This window comes from Andrographis paniculata, unplaced genomic scaffold (assembly GCF_009805555.1).
Source record: "Andrographis paniculata isolate CXL003 unplaced genomic scaffold, ASM980555v1 Contig69END, whole genome shotgun sequence".
Lineage (NCBI taxonomy): Eukaryota > Viridiplantae > Streptophyta > Magnoliopsida > Lamiales > Acanthaceae > Andrographis > Andrographis paniculata.
The window spans coordinates 180,731-203,469 of record NW_026137605.1 but is presented as its reverse complement, the minus strand read 5'-3'; the positions used below and the strand labels follow the sequence as shown (position 1 = coordinate 203,469).

General features: G+C 32.0%; 1 protein-coding gene across 1 annotated transcript; it reads left to right on the top strand.

Moving 5' to 3' along the window:
• Positions 1-14,843: 14,843 nt before the first annotated feature.
• Positions 14,844-15,903, top strand: LOC127263775 (ethylene-responsive transcription factor ERF039-like). The gene has a single exon (XM_051292986.1). The coding sequence runs from the start codon at positions 15,006-15,008 to the stop codon at positions 15,735-15,737; it is 732 nt and encodes a 243-aa protein (XP_051148943.1). The 5' UTR covers positions 14,844-15,005; the 3' UTR covers positions 15,738-15,903.
• The last annotated feature ends 6,836 nt before the right edge of the window (positions 15,904-22,739 follow it).

Sequence of the window (22,739 nt, the reverse complement as noted above, 5' to 3'; positions counted from 1 at the left end):
TTACTTTTATATTACACGATACTAATAGAGGTATTTTCGTCTTTTTCACTGCAACTCATTATAATACTAATATTAAAAATCTACGTGTAAAAGTAAACGGCAACCTTGCACCGGGATAGAGGGAGTAATTAAAAAAAGTAAGACTTCGTCAACATTGAAAATTTTGAAATTTTTTTTAAAAAAATTAAAATTATTGAAAAATTAGGTCTTTAGTTTGATATTTTGTAAAAAAAAAAATATTTATTTTATTATTTTTTAAAAATATTATTATTGATAAAATTCATTTGTAAATATCACCAATGTTTCTATTCTATCTATATTTTTTATTATTATTTTTTTAATATATGAGTTTGGTTTAAAAAATTTTAATTTAAATAATATTTAATAAAATATCATATAAAGAAATATTTTTTTAAGAAAAAATACAGAATTGAAATAATAAAATTTAGAAAGAAAATTATTAAAGTAATTTTTATATATTTTTTTTCATTCAAAATTTTTTTATTTTCTTTTTTAACTAAAATTATATTTCACATAAATACTAAAATATTTACGTTTTATCATTACATGATTATTTTTATACTTTAAAAACAATGATAAAATTACTTTTAAATATTTTACTGTCTATTTTTTATTGTCCTGAAGTATATTTACACGATTTTTTTAGGTGATTGTATTTTTGTTATGAATGGACAAATTTGACCTTAAGTGTGTGGTGGAGATTAAAAATAATAAATGTAAAATTTTTATTTAAAAAAAAAATAGAACAATAGTTGTTGAACGCCCCAAATAAAAAAAATAGGATATTAGTTTGTGGACGGAAGAAGTATTTATATTATATTTTAATAAAATACTAATATATAGTAAAAAAATAAATTAAAAAATTATTAGTAGATAAAGGGAACAGTAAAAACACAAATACACACACGCACACCCTGAAACCACGAGTCTTACTCGGGGAAGGGTAATTTCTTTCATATGTGCCGACGTGGCAGCGTTAAGACAGCTGTGGGGAAAAGAAAGAAAAATAAAATAAAACGCGACATCTATCTACAGGGAAATATAGTTTGACGACTTTAGCCGTACGGGAAAGCGATTTATGGGTCCCTTCAAATATACGGATGTCGGAGTGCCCTTAGCTGGAATTTTAATTCAATACATCATTTTTATTTACTTCTTTATTTATTAAATTCAATTCACATTACAATCTGTTGGGATGGAATAAGTGCAACCCCAATAAATTCTTGTACACTTTTCCAAATGGGCCAACTCCCGAAGCGTGGTAAAATCACAGTTGTAACATTATCTTGTCAACGAAATAAGAACAAAATCCAAAGCAATAAAAGACAAGATATTTGGTAACCCGGTTCGGTTATAACCAACCTACATCCGGGGGATTCCAATCCAGGAGAAGTTCACTAATCAAGGTTGATTATGAACTAAACAGCCCAAAACTCCTTTATCCCATACTATAACGCAAACCACCTAGGAAAATCCCTCCACAGGTATAAGTTGTCACGAACTCGTACTGACAACTAGCAAATAGCAGGGTTGCTCAGACTTTGGACGAATCTCCTGATCGGATTTCCAATCTCTTCTTCCTCCGACGATGTCTCCGGCAAGTAAATGTGTCTAGCACTCTTTCAATGCATGGAGAAGGGAAGGGTTGGGGTTGAGAGGATTTAACTTACTTTCTCTCACAACAGTTCTCTCTCTCTAACCTATGCAACAACCAAAAAACTTCCCACATAACAAACCAAGAAGCAGACAAACAAGGCATACAGGACAAACTTAATTAAAACCCTTTGCACGAAAGTGGAATGATGTAATCCTGCATGAATTCTGTCAAAGGTTGACCACCCCAAAATTCATTCTTTTTGTCTCTTCTAAGCTTCCCAAATCGAGAAGAGTAGACCAGCAGAGTTGCAGGCAGTCTGTTGAAATGACCTGAATGGAAACAGAGACAGGCAGCAGGGGAAAAGCAAGAAGAACCATATGCCAAAAAAAAATTGGAGAAAAATATTGTTCCAACATTCTCCCCCTTTTTGGCATATGGGACTTCGCCCAATGTGCAGGAGAATCACTCCCACACCAAACCAATCAATCCAAACAAAAACAGCAGTAAGTCATCAATTTGTTACATGCCAGCAGAAAATAGACACAGGCTACAGGCAGCCTGGCGAATGGAATGAAATAGTCAGCAACAGGAAACAGTAGCAAAGCAGCAACCACACAAACACCATGCACATCTCATGCACATCTGTTCTCCCCCTTTTTGGCATATGGGACTTCGCCCAATGTGCAGGAGAATCACTCCCACACCAAACCAATCAATCCAAACAAAAACAGCAGTAAGTCATCAATTTGTTACATGCCAGCAGAAAATAGACACAGGCTACAGGCAGCCTGGCGAATGGAATGAAATAGTCAGCAACAGGAAACAGTAGCAAAGCAGCAACCACACAAACACCATGCACATCTCATGCACATCTCTCCCCCTCGAGAGCAGATGCCAAAAAGGGATGGACGAGCAGTTCAGAGAAGCGAAGGGTCCTCCCCTTCATCAGCAAGTACAGAACCAATCTTCGGCATAAGGTTGATCGCACGAATGATTTTCTGACGATGCTCACCCAGAGTGATGCGGATGGCCGCTTGTTCTTGCACCACTTCTTGAAGAATTCGTCGGGCTTCAAGAAGCTGTTCGGTCGCATTTCGGGGGATGTCGTCAGTAATGTCGTTGTGCAGACTGAGAATATTCGGTTTGGGCTGAAACACCTCCAGGTTGATGACGTCTTCGGCAGAATCCGGAACAATGCCGTTTCTCTTTAATAACAGCGTGATCAAAGCAGGATACGGTAGGTTCGTGCCTTCCGTTTTCTGACCGCGAGAGAACTTGACCATTTTTGACATCACAATAAAACCAAAGTTAATGTTAGGACAAAAGCGATCAATGGAATACATTAGTTTACCCATTTCAGAACCAATAGTGGTTCCATTGCTGGTTGGAAGAATGTTTTTGGAGCAGAGACGGAAAAGACATTGAAATCTCAGTGAAAGCTCAGAGGCACTGAGTCCTTTTCTACCAAAGTCCACTGACTTGCGTGAGGACAGGAACAGGGCAACATCTTTCGTGGAGTCTTTCAGAAGATCAGAGGGTAGCTCTTCAGGATTGTCAAGAGGGAGTTTCAACAGCTTGTTTATGACGCGCGGGCTTAGCTCAAAAACCTTGCCACGCACATAAGCTTTATGAAACCAGGGAGAGTCTTGATCTAAGACATGAGCAGAAAGGTTAGCGTAAAACTCCTTGACCAATTTTGGACAGTACTTCCGCAATTTGACAGCCCAGTGAAACAATCCTTTCCGGCGCAGATAATCGGAAAAACCAACCTCCACATGCTCATTGCTCGTGAATTTCTTTTCAATCACAAATTTTCGGTCGGCGAGAATGTCGTACTCAAACACTTCAGCAAGATCATCAAAGTGTGTAGTATCCATAGCTTGTTGTGCAGTAATGGAATGAGATCCGAGAGCCTTTTGACGAGTTTTGGACTTCTTCCCTTTTATGACTTTCTTTGAAAAAGATCGTTTGAGCCTTTTTCGAAAAGACCCGGGAACACCAGCAGACGACTTCCTCTTTTTGGAGGGTTGTCTCTTTGACGAGGATGGAGTAAACTCAGCCTCCATGGCCTGTTCTGCAGATGGTTGTTGTTCTGATGTCGCAACAACCTCTTCACTACCTTCCACCATTTTTCCAAGTAACGGAGAATCAGGGACTGTGTCTGGTCCAGGCGTTTCGGAAGATGACTCCTTATCTTGAGAAGGAAGCTGACTCACGACCTTGTCAATGAGAGCATCAAGATCTTCAGAAGAAGAACGAGGCTCAAGATTTGTACCTTCTGTTTCAACACCATGAACAACTTGTTCCGTAGGAACTTCTTCTTCAGCAACCACTTCATCTATCTGTGTGTTAGGGACCTCATGTTCAGCAACGTGTTGTGGAACAACTTCCTCAGCATCACCAGCATTTTGAACTTCTTCAGTAACCAGGGGCTCCTCAGCAACCTTTTCGAGTTCTTCAATGGGGGCTTCGCCAGCGATAGTTGGAGGCTCTTCTTCAACAGAAACTTCATTTCCAGTGATGATACCTTCATTTGGACAGACATTTTCCTCTAGAACCTTCGATTGTTCGTTCAAGGACTGTAGGGTTTGAATAACAGTGTCGTCCTCTGATTCCTTCAGATTTCCTTCGGCCAGTGGCGGAGGATTATTAATCGATTCAGAAACCTCCATGGGATCGGGAGAGGGACTAACAGTTTCACCTCGTCGACCACGACCTCTGCCTCGAGTCCCAGCACGCCCACGTCTACCACCTTCGGCTCCGGCGCGACGAACATTCCCAAAACGTGTTCGAGCCATGATTTTTCGCAAGAGAGAAAAGAATGAGGGAAAACCTTGTGACTGGAGGAGGTTATCTCCACAAACGACAACTGCCAAAGGAAATAGCCAGGGTAGAGAGACGATCAGAACACGCCTTTGAATATTCAATTACGAATTCTCCCCCTTAGTCAATCAATTCCCCAAAAGGCTGTCTTGACTCAGTAGCTGCAGCGTTACTGACAACTTTAAGTCACTTCAACTTCTGCAACTTAAATCCCTCTCTCTGGAATGGTCCTTATCACCACGATTCCCAAAATCCTATTTCCAGAGTATTGAATTTCTCCCCTTACATATATAAATAAATATATATATATATCTATATATCTCCAATATTCATCGATGAAAACATAATAAATTGGAGATAAATAATTTTTCACTTATGCAGTGAAATTCAGAGAGGGCATGAACACATACCCAAGTTCCTCCTTAACTTCTCGAATCGGTCTCCATCCAGAGGCTTTGTGAGAATATCTGCTTTCTGTTCAATTGTTCCAATGTGTTGCAGATCACACACCCCATTTTCTACCAAGTCTCGAATGAAATGATATCGAATGTCGATATGCTTTGTCCTCCCATGCTGAACTGGATTCTTGGAAATATTAATAGCACTTGTGTTGTCACAGAATAGAGTGAATGAATCCTGAATAATTCCATAATCATGAAGCATTTGTCGAATCCACAACAATTGAGCACAACAGCTTCCTGCAGCAATGTACTCAGCCTCAGCAGTGGATAGTGCAATTGAATTTTGTTTCTTCGAACTCCAACTCACAATATTGTCCCCAATGTAGAAACATCCACCAGTTGTGCTTTTCCTATCATCGCAACATCCAGCCCAATCTGAGTCCGTGAATCCAATAAGATCAAGACTAGATCTGTTCGAATACCACAGTCCAAGTTCAGTCGTCCCTTTGACATATCTGAGAATCCTCTTTGCAGCCTTTAGATGAGATTCCTTAGGAGCTGATTGGAACCTTGCACATACGCCAACACTGAAAGAAATATCTGGGCGACTAGCAGTCAGATACAGCAAACTCCCGATTATACTTCTGTACAATTTCTGATCAACAATCTTCCCATCATCATCCTTGGATAGCTTATCCTGTTGTCCTAAAGGAGTCCGGACAACCTTTGAATCACGAAGGCCAAATTTCTCAATCATATTCTGAGCATACTTCGATTGACTCAAGAAAATTCCATCTGCTAGCTGCTTAACTTGTAATCCCAGAAAGAAATTGAGCTGACCAATCATACTCATCTCAAATTCAGCTTCCATGAATCTCACAAATTCGTTCTTCAACGATTCAGCAGTTGATCCAAACACGATATCATCTACATATACTTGTGCAATCATAAGATCTTTTCCTTGCAACTTGATAAACAGGGTCTTGTCTGTTGATCCTCGAACATACTTCTTTTCCAGCAGGAAATTGGACAGCCTTTCATACCAGGCTCTTGGTGCTTGCTTAAGACCATAAAGCGCTTTCCTCAGTCTGTACACATGATCTGGATGAAAAGGATCCTCGAATCCCTTTGGTTGTTCAACATAAATTTCTTCTTTAATCCATCCATTCAAAAATGCTGTCTTGACGTCCATCTGGTAGAGAGTAAATCCCAAGGAACATGCAACAGATACCAGTAATCTCACTGCTTCAATACGTGCAACAGGAGCAAATGTTTCATCGTAGTCAATGCCTTCGATCTGTGTGTACCCCTGTGCAACTAACCTCGCCTTATTTCTGGTAACATTCCCTTTTTCATCAGATTTGTTCTTGAAGATCCACTTAGTTCCAATGACATTCACATCAGTTGGTCTTTCCACCAGATACCATACTCGATTCCTTGTGAACTGATTCAGCTCATCTTGCATTGCATTAATCCAATATTCATCCTTGAGGGCATCGTCTACTGTCTTTGGCTCAACTGTGGAAATAAAACAATTCATCCCAGACAAATTCTTAAAATCAATTTGTTTACCTCGAGTTAATCTTCCTCCTTTTGGATCACCAATGACTGCATCAATTGGATGGTTTTGTGGAACTCTGGAACCATATCTTCTTGTTTCAGTATCAGATTCACTCTCTGCAGGTTGTAAGTTGGTTGTGGTAATATCGGTTGAACACTCTGGTTCTGACCAATCAAATCTGACTGAGCTCTCTGCAGCATTGTCACCAGTCTGAGGCACATCATTCTGAATCTGAGGAACATTCTGAACATCTGGATGACTCTGAATTACTTTGGTGGGAGTGAATTCATCATCATCATCACTCGGATGTATGGATTTCTTTTCCGAGAGGGCATCATCAAATATCACATTCACAGATTCCATCACCTTTTTTGTTCGATTGTTAAAGACTCTGTAAGCTCTGGAATTCAGAGAGTATCCCAAGAATATACCTTCATCTGATCTCGCATCAAACTTATGTAGTTGATCTCTGTCCTTCATAATGTAGCACTTACATCCAAATGTATGAAAGTATGAGACATTTGGTTTCTTTCCAGTCCAGATTTCATACGCTGTCTTCTCTGTGTGGGGTCTGAGATACACTCGATTAATCACATAGCAAGCTGTGTTAATAGCTTCAGCCCACAAATATTTGGCAACTCCCTTTGCATGCATAATTGACCTAGCCATTTCCTGTAGGGTTCGATTCTTTCTTTCCACCACTCCGTTTTGTTGTGGAGTCTTTGGGGCAGAAAATTCATGCTTAATTCCCAATCCATTGCAGAATTCAGCAAACCTGCGATTCTCAAACTCCTTTCCATGATCAGTTCTCAACCTGTCAATCTTTGATTTCTTCTCATTCATAAGCCTTGTACTCAATTTTTCAAAGACATTAAAAGCATCACTTTTCTCACGTAGAAAATCTACCCATGTATATCTTGAAAAGTCATCAACACAAACCAGGATATACTTCTTACCTCCAAGACTGCAGACATCGACTGGACCCATAAGATCCATATGCAACAGCTCCAGACAGTTACTGCTGAAACGTTGTTCCAGTGAGGAATGTACAGCTCTCTTCTGTTTTCCTCTCGCACAGTCACCACACGTAGTAATCGGGATCTTTGAAAATTTGGGTAATCCTCTGATAGCTCCAATTTTGCTAATCCTCAATAGATTCTGTGGATTGACATGACCCAATCTGGTGTGCCACAACATAGATTCATCATCTTTCAATATCAATGCTTCCATTTGAGGATAGTCCAGCAGGTAACAATTGTTCTTTGATCGAACTCCAGTCATCACGCATTTTTGTTCAGTATCATATACTTCACATGAATTTTTCGTGAACTTCACATGTAAGTCATCATCACAAAGTTGACTGATGCTGATCAAGTTTGTACTCAGTCCTTCAACATAGTAGACTTTCGATAACTTTGGAATTCCTTCTTTTTCAAGAGCGCCATATCCACTGATTTTTCCTTTTGCACCATCACCAAAGATAACATCTCCACTTCGGTCTTCAACATAATTTTTCAGAAGTTCTTTTTGATTAGTCATATGTCGCGAGCAACCACTATCAAAATACCATCGATCTGCCCTGGTAGACTCTTGACTTGACAGAATCACATTGCATTCCTCCTGTTTCAGACTTTCCTTAGGCATCCACACCAATTTGACTTTGACGTTATGTTTCAGACCTTCTGTAGGCCATCGAATGTGTTTCCCATTGATAACATCCTTTGCCAGTTTGAAACACTTCTCAGCTGAATGACCAGGATACATGCAGTACTTGCAGTCAGTAGGCTGTAATAACGACGATCTGTCATTCTGAGTTCTTCTGCGATATCTGTTCCAATTTCTGTTTTTGCTCTTCTTTGGATTCTGTTTCTTTACAGATACTGAATTCTTCTCTGGAAGTTTGACATCAGTTAACAAACCACCACACACAAATGTAGTTGGTTTACTTTGAGAAGATTCACAGAATCCCAATCCTTTGTGATCACCAAATGGTTTACCAATCGAAAGGACTTCATCTAATTTTTCTTTTCCTTTCCGAAGTCTATCATTTTCATCCTTCAACTTCAAATTCTCTGACTTCAACTTATGTGACTCAGCAGATTTATCATCAGCAATCTTCCTCAGTTTTTCAAGTTCATCCTCAAGTTTTTCTTTTTGATCTTCCAGACGATAGATTGTTTCCAGCATCTCCTTGTTCTTCACTACAGCTTTCTTCTGTTCGATTACCATTTCCTCATAGGCTTCAATCAACTCTTCAGCATCAAGTTCCCTTGACTCATCAGCAGCTTTCGGGTTGGATTCCTCATTTCTTTTACTGGTTTCACCAGCATTTGCCATAAATGCCACCACTTCATCACTTTCTGTCTGTTCCTCACCTCCAGCAGAGTCACCATCTTCATTGTCACTCCATGTGGCTTGATAAACTCTCTTTTCCCTCTTCTTTACTGTTGGACACTCTGATTTAATATGTCCAACTCCACCACATCCATAACAGGTAGGTTCTTGAATCGTCTCTGGTTTTGCAGACACCACAAACTTCTTCTTAAATTCACCATCGAATCTTTCTTTTGGCTTGTTGTATGTAATTGGTTTCTGCTCAGGGTATTTTCGTTGAGAACTGGATGTTCCTCCTCCCTGATAGCTATTTCTGTTCTGAAACTTCCCAAACTTCAGCTTGGCAGCTCGTTTCTCACTAATCATTCGTGAAAGTTTACGGCTCAGCAGTGCCATTTCTTCATCAGACTCTATCATCTTCAAGTCTTCAGCATTTAGAGCCATGCTTTTGGGTGCTTCATCTTCGATATAGTTCATTTCATAGCTCACCAACGTACCATACAGTTCATCCAATGTCATACTTCTCAGCTTTGGTGGTTCATCGAGCATAATCACTTTCGGTCTGAAATTTTTTGTGAGACTTTTAAGCATTTTCCTCACAAGTCTCTTTTCTTCGAAGTGCATTCCAAGAGCTTCAGCTTGATTCACAACATCCATGAATCTGTTATGATAATCAGCAATCGTTTCATCTTCATTCATCTTCAGTCCTTCAAACAAGGTTTCAACATGATCCAGCTTTGATTCTCGAACTTGTACAGACCCTTCGAATGCATTTTCCAGGATGTCCCATGCTTCCTTAGCAACTTTGCAGTTGGATATCAACTTCGCTTGAGTTTCATCTACAGCATTAAAAATCGAGAAAAGGGCTTTCGAGTTGGCGATTGCAGCCGACTTTTCATTGAGAGTCCATTCTCTTTTCGGTTTCTTCACAAGAGAGACGTTGTTATCTTCATCTTGGATGGTCTTCATGGGATGAGACCATGCAGACTCAACAGCTTCAGAAACATCTTCACCTTGTTGCATCAGAAAAGCTTCCATCTTGTTTTTCCAACTTCGATAACTTGTTCCATCAAACAATGGAGGTCTCGATGTAGATCGACCTTCCTTACTCATCTTTTCAACTGTGAAAGAATCTACTCAGCAACTTAGAGAACACTGCTCTGATACCAAATGTTGGGATGGAATAAGTGCAACCCCAATAAATTCTTGTACACTTTTCCAAATGGGCCAACTCCCGAAGCGTGGTAAAATCACAGTTGTAACATTATCTTGTCAACGAAATAAGAACAAAATCCAAAGCAATAAAAGACAAGATATTTGGTAACCCGGTTCGGTTATAACCAACCTACATCCGGGGGATTCCAATCCAGGAGAAGTTCACTAATCAAGGTTGATTATGAACTAAACAGCCCAAAACTCCTTTATCCCATACTATAACGCAAACCACCTAGGAAAATCCCTCCACAGGTATAAGTTGTCACGAACTCGTACTGACAACTAGCAAATAGCAGGGTTGCTCAGACTTTGGACGAATCTCCTGATCGGATTTCCAATCTCTTCTTCCTCCGACGATGTCTCCGGCAAGTAAATGTGTCTAGCACTCTTTCAATGCATGGAGAAGGGAAGGGTTGGGGTTGAGAGGATTTAACTTACTTTCTCTCACAACAGTTCTCTCTCTCTAACCTATGCAACAACCAAAAAACTTCCCACATAACAAACCAAGAAGCAGACAAACAAGGCATACAGGACAAACTTAATTAAAACCCTTTGCACGAAAGTGGAATGATGTAATCCTGCATGAATTCTGTCAAAGGTTGACCACCCCAAAATTCATTCTTTTTGTCTCTTCTAAGCTTCCCAAATCGAGAAGAGTAGACCAGCAGAGTTGCAGGCAGTCTGTTGAAATGACCTGAATGGAAACAGAGACAGGCAGCAGGGGAAAAGCAAGAAGAACCATATGCCAAAAAAAAGTTGGAGAAAAATATTGTTCCAACACAATCTTGTATTAAAAACTTTATTCGGTGAATTTCACTTGAATAAGGATTAATTAAAATAATGATGTTATTTTCAAGATTGATCTTTGTATTTTTTAAATTTTTTTAGTCAAAAAATAAAAAATACAACAATAATTGATGCACAAATTATCTAGTCAAATATGGTCCTATATGTTCTTTTAGTAGGTGTCCTTTCTTATGTCCTTCGAAAGCCATTTTTATTAATTATATATATATATATATATATGGATCGTGTGAATATATACATCATTATTCTTAAGAAAATAAAATAAAATCAATATGAAATTTTAAAAATAAAAATAAATTTATTAAAGAAGATAGTTTAAAGGGCCATGGTTACATTTAAGGTAGGATAAACAAATTGGAATACTTTATATTATCTTGGAATTATTTATATTTTTATTGGACCATTAATCGAGGTCAGTATTAATTTTGGTTATTTATTGATTTATTTTTATATAATAGGGACCAACTCTATTCAATTCTCATGCTAATTATTCTTATATGTATCTATATAAATACAATATATTTACTTAAAGTTTGCATGTGATTAGTTTTATTTTAACGATTAATTATATCAAGTTTCCCGAACTTTTTTTTTTTTTTTTTCCGTAAAGCATCATATTTAATATTTATTTTTTTATAAAATAGTGCATGTAACTTGTATGTTCATGTATATATTCATGAATCTATGAATTTTTTTTATTTTTTTTTATTTTTTATTTTGCTTTGTTCTTTCTTAGTTTAATATTTTTATTGTTTTTTTCTCGACAATAATAGCAATGCATCACATTTTCTCTCTATATTAATTGGTGATACATATGTTCTCGTCTAATTATTAGTAAACCGTATGAATCTTACAAGAGATGTATCCTATCATAAACATTTTACCTAGCGATCCGTATTTTGGATTTTAACAAGATTCCTGGCAGCTAGCTAGATATTTAGGATTCCTAACAAATTCATGTCGTAAAAATAAAATAATAATAATAAATGTTTTTCTTGTAATAATTACCAAAGATTACATCTAAATTGTTATTTAAATAAAAAATTCAAAATCAAGAAATATTACAAAAATGAATCTTCTAAAATAAATAAATAAATAAACAAACCCTTTGTAATACTCTATTCATGTACATATTAATTTCCCATTATTTGTAGTAATTAATTAAGTAATATACTACACTTATTCCTTCATTTGTTGTCTACGTTACGCCATCTTTTGTGTTTGTTCATATCTATTCTCATATTAACATTTTTCATCAAGAAAGTATAATATAAGTAGAAAATTCATTATCGAAAACTTTTCTAACAATATATATCTACAAGTTGTAAATATAAATATATATATATATATATAAATTAAGATTTGAATATTGGCATGTGTTAAAGAATTGGCTGTTGTATTGTTATGGGGGATTTTCGACTGTTTTTAGTTACTCTTTTGTTTAATTATTTTAGGGATGAGTGATGTGATGGCCATAGCTAATTTCAATGGTGAGTATATATAAAAATATGTGTTTATAATGATAAGCAACACATGCATATCTTTGGTATTTCCTTTTTTAGTCATATATATATTTTGGAATTTGAATTAGGAACATTCAATTTAATTTGTTAAGGGGTCATCCATCTTTGTCACAATTAATTATATTTGTTGTGGCTAATTATATTTCATTCTTTGCCTTTGTTACCACTATTTTTAGATTTCTTCAACTAATAATTGGTTATACAACTCCATGTATGGATGCATGCATGTATCTATAAGACAATTTAAATCAAGTATGTGTTGTATCTAATAAGTGGAGGGCATTTATATATATATATATATAATTATTATCTCACAAAAAAATTAACACTCAATATAAAATATTATTTTTATATTATCTATACAATTCTCTATATTTCACATGAAATAATAATAATTAAAAAAACCCTCAAACCAAAACACTAAACAATGTCAATTTAGCAGTTCAAGACGGTTGTTTTGGATGATTTAGTCTTTGCAAGTGTTATTTTTATATTTTAATGTTTTTAGAAAAAATGATTATTATATGTGATATTTTATATAAATTAATAAGAATTGAATATTATATTTTTTGAGGAAAATTGAAAACTTACATGTAGAAAAAAGGAAAAGAAACTTATAAGAACAACAAACTCCATTATATTTTACATCAAAAATTTTTAAAATAAAAATGATTCTTATATATAATAAAAATATTTTTTATATATGATATTTTTAAATATAAAATGAATTACATATATGGATTTGTTTAATTGTGGTTTAGTTTCAAATTTTGATTTCAATAGTAATTTGAACATGATATTTTTATCAAATAAAAAATATATTTTTATACAAAAAAGAAAATAAAAAATTACAAGAATTACATAATAAAAAAAACTACAATCAAAATTCAAATAAACAAATCCATTGTATTTTAATTAATTACTAATAGATTATGAGAAAAAAATAATAATGATCATATAATGTTAAAGTAAAAGCGAAAATACAAGCAAACATACCATCAATTTTTATTATCTTTTTCTAAATTAAAATCAAACCATTATGTGAGATTATTGATTTAATAATAATTAATTAAAAATGGTAAAATGATCATTTAAATGTTAGATTGGTAATATGTTAAACTAGCACAATATTATGTTGAATGAGGCACATATTTTGCAGAATTAAATATAAAATTTCTTGAACTACATATATAAATAGTAAATTTACATTTTGGCTCAACTATCTCGATATTATGATGACATTAATAATAATAAAAAAATTAATATTATTATTACAATTTTTTTTTTTTTGACATAAACGATGACTATTCATTTATTTCATAATTAGGTCACAATCTATATATGGATTTAGATAAATACGTAGGGTAGAGTAAGCATTGTCCGTATATGTACTTACATAAATGGTGTGTCGTGAGCCTGGAATGAGTTTCATTTGGACAAGGCTCTTTAAATTTTAGAAATAAATGAAAATAGTAAATAATAATAATAAAATAACTAGAGGTTTGTTCTCCAATAATTTTGGGCTAACATAATTTTTGATAATATTATTTACAAAATACAATATATACACATATAATATAAATAATAGTGGCGAATTTTATACCATTACTAATTTAACATAATCAACATAGTAATAAAGGTATACAATATTATATTTATAATGCAATATATATTTTGTTATTGCATAACAAATCTTTTGTTGTATATGTAAAAATATATGATGTATGCTTTTATTATATATATCAAATCAACACTAAGCTAATTTGACTCGATTAACACAAGATCTACACCCATAAATTAATATATTATATTATCTCATAAAATTCAACAATTTTATAAGATATTAATTTTATATTATCGACTTAATTTTTATATCTTACATTAAAAATACACTAAATTAAAATACTAAACAAATACCCCCTAATATCTTACCCGTTTTATCTGTGTTATTTCACTTATTGTTTAAGGTTGTTCTATCTATAATGTATCTAGATGTTCCACATGAATACTCTATCTTGTTTCTATCCAATTACAATTTACCTCAATTATTACTTCTATATGTCAAAATAGCATTATACATTTCACTAAATCCAATGACATTTACTATTATTTTTTTTTATACAATTTACTCTTTAATATAATATTTTTATTGTCGCAAAAAATAAAAAGGTAAATAGTGACTTTAGTTGAATGGAGAAAATATGATATTTTAAAAAAATACTATTGACAAATAGTATATAAAAAAAATTAAAAAATTAAAATTAAAAGAATATGTATGTAAAATTAGGGTTGAAAACCTAGACTTGGGTCGGCAGAAGCAACTCCTTTGTTGTGTCACTCTCCCAAATATACGCCTTCCATATTTATTTACTATATACTAATAATACAAAATAGAAAAAATAAACATTTGAAGGTGGGTGGGTGGTGTGGGGTGGGGGTGGGGTGAGGTGGGCCCCTGACAAAGGCTTTGTTGCCACAGCATTTATCACATTTGGCCTTTCATCCTCTCCCTTCTCTTCTTACGTATAAATATCACCGCTTCACTTATTATCATTGCCTCAGCTTCTCCACAATTTCTTCTCTCTCCTAATTTTTATTATTATATTATTTTATTTTCAATTTCTCACTCTATATATATATATATCTACATATGTGTATGTATACTTCAGAAGGGCAGCTCATTAAGCATTGATCGGTGGGAGTTTGCTTGATCAGCGAGATCAATGGCTCAACAGCTTTACTCGGAGGCCGAATCCAACGGCTCATATTCATCCCCGTCATCCGGGTCGGGCTCAGCGATTGCTCCCCAGCACAAGAGGGGCAGAGGGTCCGGGTCCGGGTCCGGGGATGAGAAGCATCCGGTTTACAGAGGCGTACGAATGCGAGCGTGGGGTAAGTGGGTGTCGGAGATCCGGGAGCCCCGGAAGAAGTCCCGGATCTGGCTGGGGACCTTCGCAACGCCGGAGATGGCGGCGCGCGCCCACGACGTGGCGACGCTGGCCATTAAAGGCGGCGGCGTCCTCAACTTCCCGGAGATATCTCACCTCCTGCCCCGGCCGGCGACGTCCTCGCCGCGGGACGTCCAGGCGGCGGCCACCAAGGCGGCGCACATGGACCACCTCAAACCGCCGTCGATGACGACGTCGTCTTCGTCTTCGTCGCTTGTATCCACCGTGACGTCGGCGGACGAGGCGTCGACGACGGAGCAGGAGGCGGCGCCGGCGCCGGAGAAGGAGCAAGATGAACTGGGCGAGATCGTGGAGCTGCCCAGCCTGGAAACGGTGTACGACCCGAGCAGGGAGGAGTTCCTGTGCCCGTACCCGTACCCGCAGGCCCATGATTACACGTGGGAATGCTACAGTCACCCGTCGGTGTACAGTCTGGACGATTACGGCTTTTTTGACGATACGACGTGTCCAAATTTTGAAGGTCTGTTGTGGCAACATCAATTTTGAGGGCCAAATGGAATTTACTCATTAGGCTTTATTTTATTTATTAATCTGTGTGTTTTTATACTCTTTTTTTTTTTTATTATTATTTCAGAAAAATTTAGACCCATTTTGTACTTATTTTCCCTTTGTATTCTTATTTTACTTTTAATTTAGTGTTTTTTTGTCTTAATTTTCAATGTTAAATATCATCGGGGACTGTCTATTTTTATTAATGTTAATATGTTTTTTATCTTGAGCATATATTAATTTAGTCTTAATGATATAGGGTATTTTATCATTATCATTTAATTTATTTGTCATTCCACTAAATACTCGAATTCTATATAAAATATTACCATTGACAAAAAAATCTCTTGAAATATAAATATATATATATATATGTAGGACCTAAAATATTTAAAGGATGTATAAGTTAAAAACTGATTGAGCATATATAATTTGGATTTCATTTTGTATTATGGGTTTTAATACTTTAAAGATAAAATAATTGTTTGATATATCTTTTGTAAAAAATAAAATAAAATAAAATAATAATAATAAAAAAGTGCGGGATGCGATGCATGGTTGTTTTGTGTTTTTGTTTGTGTTATGTGTTGTGTTTATGTTTTGTATTTATAGAGTAATTGATTTGAATTTGTCTAGGTGGAATAATATAAATATTTTTTTGAATCGTTAATATTGAAGTAATAACAATAATAAATTTACTAAGGGCAGAGCATATTTGTTCCTTTTGTGTTCATATATTGATTTAAATACTAATTGGATTTGATATTTTGTAATAATTTTTCTCCTCTCCCGTATCAATGTTAAATTGCGATTTTTCAAAAATAATACAAAATTTTTTATACCAAACTCAAAATATTCATTATAAAACATAAAAAATAAATAAAAAGGTCAAAGATTAAACGTGAAATGATAGTATTTTTTATTTTTTTACAAAATTTTCATACTACACAAAAAAATCATTTCATCCAAACGTGTGAACGGAGCCAATAAATATATAACAAATAAATAAATAACTAAGAACATACAAAATGAAAAGGTTATTATTATTATTATTATTATTATTTGATAACGTGATAATCTTCGGCCGCTACTCGAAAGTGCACACTGACTTTTATGAGCAAACTATGAATTTGTTTGTTTAGTGTTTTAATTTGAAGTTTTATTATTATTATTTTTTAAATGTGGAGTATAAGGATTTATACCAGTAATATAAAAGATAATATTTTATATTAAATATTAATTTTTATGAGATGGTAATATATATATATATATTAAAAATTGTGTGAAAAAAAAAAAAAAATCTTGACAAACAAGTTCTATTTATATAATAATAATAATAATAATAATAATAGAGATTTCTAGCATGATGTCGATTATATACTAATACAATGATGTCCTAACAATATCTCTGGTCCACATTTATTTACATTATAATTGATTTAATGATTTCTTTTATTTGTTTACTATATACATATTTTTACTAAGAATATTCAACTTTGTTCTTTATAAAAAGATATTATTATTACTCTTTTCCTTTATGGAGATATAGGGATGTATTCAATATAGATTTTGTAAGATTTTGTTGAACTTTTAAAATTGAATGTATTCAATCAAGATTTTTAAAAGTTTTTTAAAAATATAGAGATATTCAACGATGACTTTGAAAGTCTATGGATTTTAATGAATTTTTGTGAAAATTTTGTATAGAAAAGAATTTCTCTTGACAATCACAAATTTTGATGGATTCTTAAAATTATTATTATTATTATTATTATTATTATTGTTGTTGTTGTATACGTGATCAATAATATTTACTACTATTATTATAATTTTTAATAAAAATTAATAATTTAAAACTAAAATATATTTTTTTTGTTGAACCATTAATTTATATTTATTTTTTTTTAAAATATCATAAATTATTTATTTATTTATATTAATATAACCTTTTTACATAAAAAAATAAATACGTATATATTCTTTATTAATATTAAATATTATCTTATTAATAATTATTTATTATATTTATAAAATTTGTTGTTTGATATAAATTTATATAATTAATATATATTAACAAAAAAATTTATTTTACAATCCTACAAAATCCATATAAATCCATAAAGAATTCAATCAAATCCGTAGAAATCCATCTAAATCAATTACTAAAATCCATCAAATTCAACTAAGACTCTGTAGATTTTCTAAATCTACATAAATCCATAGACTTTTTAAAATTCAAAAAAATTCATTAAAATCCCAATTGAATACACCCCCCGATAGTCTCACTTTTTGGTAAAAATACAGAAGAATTGTACTAAATTACTAAAAATATTATTTGTCCGCTTATATGGAAAGTTTTGGAGTTTTGATACATTTTTTTTAAAAAAATATGGTTTTGGAGTTAAATGTGTTTAAATAAGGAATTTAAAAAATTTGGAGCTAATAAGTATTAAAATACTTGTATAATTTGATGGATAGAATATTATATTAATGTGATATAAATAAATTGTAAAGCTAATTTGAAGAAAATGCTTTACTTATATATATACACTAATTATTGAATATTATTACTAATACAATATGAGTTCACTTTAAAATGATTTTTTAATGTTATTTCGAAGTATATATGCAACCTAAAATAATTGTTAATTGAAAATACAATGTATAATCGAATAGTTTTCATGAATCTCCAATGCGGACAAGAATATAACGACAAGTTGAAGGAATGTTGTCAAATTATAAATTATATTGCAAAAGAACTCATGTGCACCATCACTCCATAACAATAGAAATGTGCATACAATGCGACAATAAGGTACATGACACATATCTATGCAATGAACAAGTTAAAGCTTAACTAAAAAGAAAAAAAAGATAAAAGTCCCGTAAGAGATGATCTGGTGGTGTAGGAGTTGGATTCATAACCGTGAGGTCATGAGTTCAAAATGTAACTTTTCCGTCGGGTCTGGTTTGCAGGGTATTATAAACATGGTCGTGTGATTGACCTCGTTTAAGTTTGAATTTAAATTAAGAGGTGTGTTTTATGAAACTTAATTTATGATTGTAATTATTTGTATTCTATTCTAATACACGTAAATTACTTAATATTCAATGTCACTTGCATGTTTTTACATTCCAAATTTGCTATAAGCAATGATAAATATTTAAAAAAACAATATTACTTTATGAGTGTACAGTGTCATAATACATAATTGTAAAAATATATAATTATAATTGATGGTTTTTTAATAAATCTAATTTCAATATTCTAATATTCCTTGCATCCTGTAACACAATATTTATATATTTTTGGTAAATAATTTTTTTAATATTAGTATTATCTTTGTATATAGTACAAATTAATAAAAAAAATACAAAAGAGCGTAGATTAGAGCAAATACAATGATCTTTTTATAAGAGATCTTTTCCTTTATTTTGAAGCTTTTTTATCCAGACTCAAAATAAATCATATCTAATGAAACAAAAATAGAAGCTAAATTTTCGATGCAATATTCTTTGCCTAGTGTAGTAGAGACCCCGAGTAGGAAGGCTGCAATCCTAAGGTTTATCCAGGCAGGACATGAGACGGGCATCGAAGCTTCATGTTATCATTTCTTCACATCTTTTCATCTTTCTATACCTATCATTCTCTTTTTAATTATTTCCAAGTTTTTCTTATTCAGAGTTGTTTTTCAACTGATAGTAATTTTTTATTTGTTTTTTTTTGCCAAAATTTTGCCCACTTCTGTATGTTTTCCACGTTTTTCTTGATCAAAACTATTTTTGCCCTATTGGAAAAAAAAAAATCCACATGTTGCCAACGAGGTGCTAACAAATCAATCATATCAGCATTGACAAACCTATTCAACAACAACATGATGATTTTGGTGACGAATGATCGTTTCTGTCAATTTTTTTGTAGTTGATGAACTAAAAGTGTACAAGCTTCAATTATTATATTAAAAATGATAAAGAATAATAATTATAAATCTAATACTACTATCATTAATTTACTTAACTCAATTACCTTAAATATGTTATCAGTCGAAAAATTGTAGCTCAAATAGTTGAACACTCGTTGACATACCGTGAGGTTGGTGTGTATGCGGAGAAAAAGAAATTTACTAATAAAAAATTATGTATCCAAATAAATAAAAGAAAATGGAAGAACACATAATTAATTAATTGGTTAATAGTATTTTGGTTGTGTGAAATGATTGGAATAGAAGACAATTAGAATAAAAATGAATATTATTACTGAGACAAGTGGTCAAGTGTAACAGCGAATGGCGGCCACAGTTCTGTATTGAGCTATACAATACAGTGCGTTCAGTTTGGCTCTGCCGAAAATGCGACTTTGAAATAAACGTGTTTGTGACAATACAAAAGCACGACTACAGTTGCGAGATTTTACCCTTTACCAAATCAATTATAGTCGTGTGTTTGTCTTATTGTTTTATTTATTGTAGACTTTCTATTTTGTTTCGCATACTGTCGTACATATAATGCTTTTTCTTACCACTATAGTACATCATGGTATAATGCTTTTTCTTTTTTTTTTAATATTTAAATATAATGAAAATTTTATTATTATTTATTAAAAATTAAAAATATTTTGAAAAATTATAATATTTTTTGATTGAATTAACTTTTTTTTATTATTTTCTTAAAATAATTTATCAGATAAAATAATATATTTTTATTAAAGACATAAAAATAAATTTATCATTAAAAATATATATATGTGTGTTTGTTTGGAGGATTTGATTGGATTTATACTATTCATCCAATTTTTTTTTCCTAAAAATATTAAATAAAATATCTATTTTTTATTTTTTATATTATACTAAAAATCAATTTTACATTCAAAACATCACATCAACACCTATTTATATCACATCATGCAACTGTTCAAATTCAAAATTTTTACTATTCAAATCCCTTAACTCAAAATCCAAATCTCAAACAAACACACCAAAAGCAGAGATTCCAAATGAAATACAACTTAAAAATTGATAGGTGTCAATTATAATGATTTTGTTTGTATGTGAGAAAATACCATTTATATTTCAATTATTCAATTTTTAATCATAGATTAAATCTTATTTTAAATTGTAGTTACAATACATCTTACATAAAATATATATATATATATTATATTTTACTATTATTAATTAATTAAATATAATCATCTTAAATACTGTGTCTATTTTAAATACCATTATCACCTTGGCTTGATGTAAGACCAACTTTCAGTCGGATTTCAAGATTAGGGTACGCCATTGGGTTGCTGAATTTTTTGAATGCTTGATATATATATATATATTTTTAATTTGAATATTAATATATTTTTAATTCTTTTTTTTAAAAAAATACAATTACTTCAAAACTATCATTACAAGAAATTATCAATTTTATAACGAGATTTTTTCGTTTCTAAATTCACTTTTTCTGTCACTAACGATATTAGAGACGGAATTAGAAATGGAATTTCGTTAGCTACGTAAACTTTAGGAATATAATTCTGTTACAAATATATTATTTTTTTATAGTGTATTTAATTGTACCTATAGATCGAAATTCCTATAACTAAAATCTCTTAATAAAACATATTATACTATAAATAAGAAAGTATAAGAATAGTAAAAATAAAAAAAGTAAAATCATAAATTTGAAAAAAGTCACAATTTTGTTTGTGAAGTTTTCTTCCATCCTAAATTACCACAAAACTTAAAAAGGTAAACTTGAAATTAAAGTAAATTAGAATTAAACTAAGAACTATTATGTATAGAAAATTTTAGTTTTGAAAGTGACTATTGTGGGTTAAAAATTTGTTAAGATCTACTTCTATTTGAAATATAGTTTAATCATCGGCCAAACAAATCATTCAATTATGTAAATAACTATTTGTCACTTTACTATCAAACTGATTTTTTTTGCGATCTAACTAGTGTGATTGTCGTTAATACTATTTGAATTTATCATAAATTGTTATGACCTGATATGATCATATTATTAACTTCTTTTTTAAACATATATATTAAGATTCTATATTCTTTACCAATTTAGTTTTAATAAAAGAGAGATTATTTTACACATTTCTCATAAAGATCATTAAACCAACCAACACTAGCTTGTTATGAGTTAGAATGTAATTAGTGCCAAATATTGTTCAAAATATAATATTTTTTTTATAAAATAAGTTTTTTGAAATCATGTCAATATTAATCACAAACACAATATATGCTTTGTTCAATGTATAAGTTGTGAAATACGTGTCAATTCTCAATTATACATATATACGCCGTATAATACAAAATTAGTTAATACTTTTTCGATATGTTCATATTGTTTGATAGTTTAACTTTAAGATATCAAATGGGATTCTATTAGGGGTTAAAGATTGAGTCTCATAGTAGTAGTTTATAATAATAAATTCTAAGATCCAAGTTGGAAGTTGAAAGTCGAAGTGTTGTAATAATGATTTTTTGAACTATTTGCAAAGTTGATTGAAGTTGTGAATGTGTATACATTCGTCAAAACAATTTCAAATTGAAACGGTCAAAATTAATATTGAATTTGGTAATATTTTTTTAGCTTTACATCTTATAAAAACTATAACTAAAAACATTAGAGTTTGATTAAATAATTTTATAAATTCACCTCATTAATTTCAAATTGTTTAGACATGTTAAATTAATTGTATAGAATTTGATGGATGTAGAGATTATACATATTACCGGCTATTTGATTTATCAAATTCACACCCCGACGATCATTTTGTTAAGGTTAAACATTTTTATCAAATTTCATACAAATTTATAATAAATTGACATTGTTTGCTAGTAATTAGTTAATTATTAAAATATATTATTATTATTATTATTATTTTTTTTTACGAAACAATGTATTTAGATCACTGTTTAAATTAAAAAAACCACTTTCTAAATATGATATTATTATATATTTATTTTATAAAACCCAAAAATATTTGTCTAG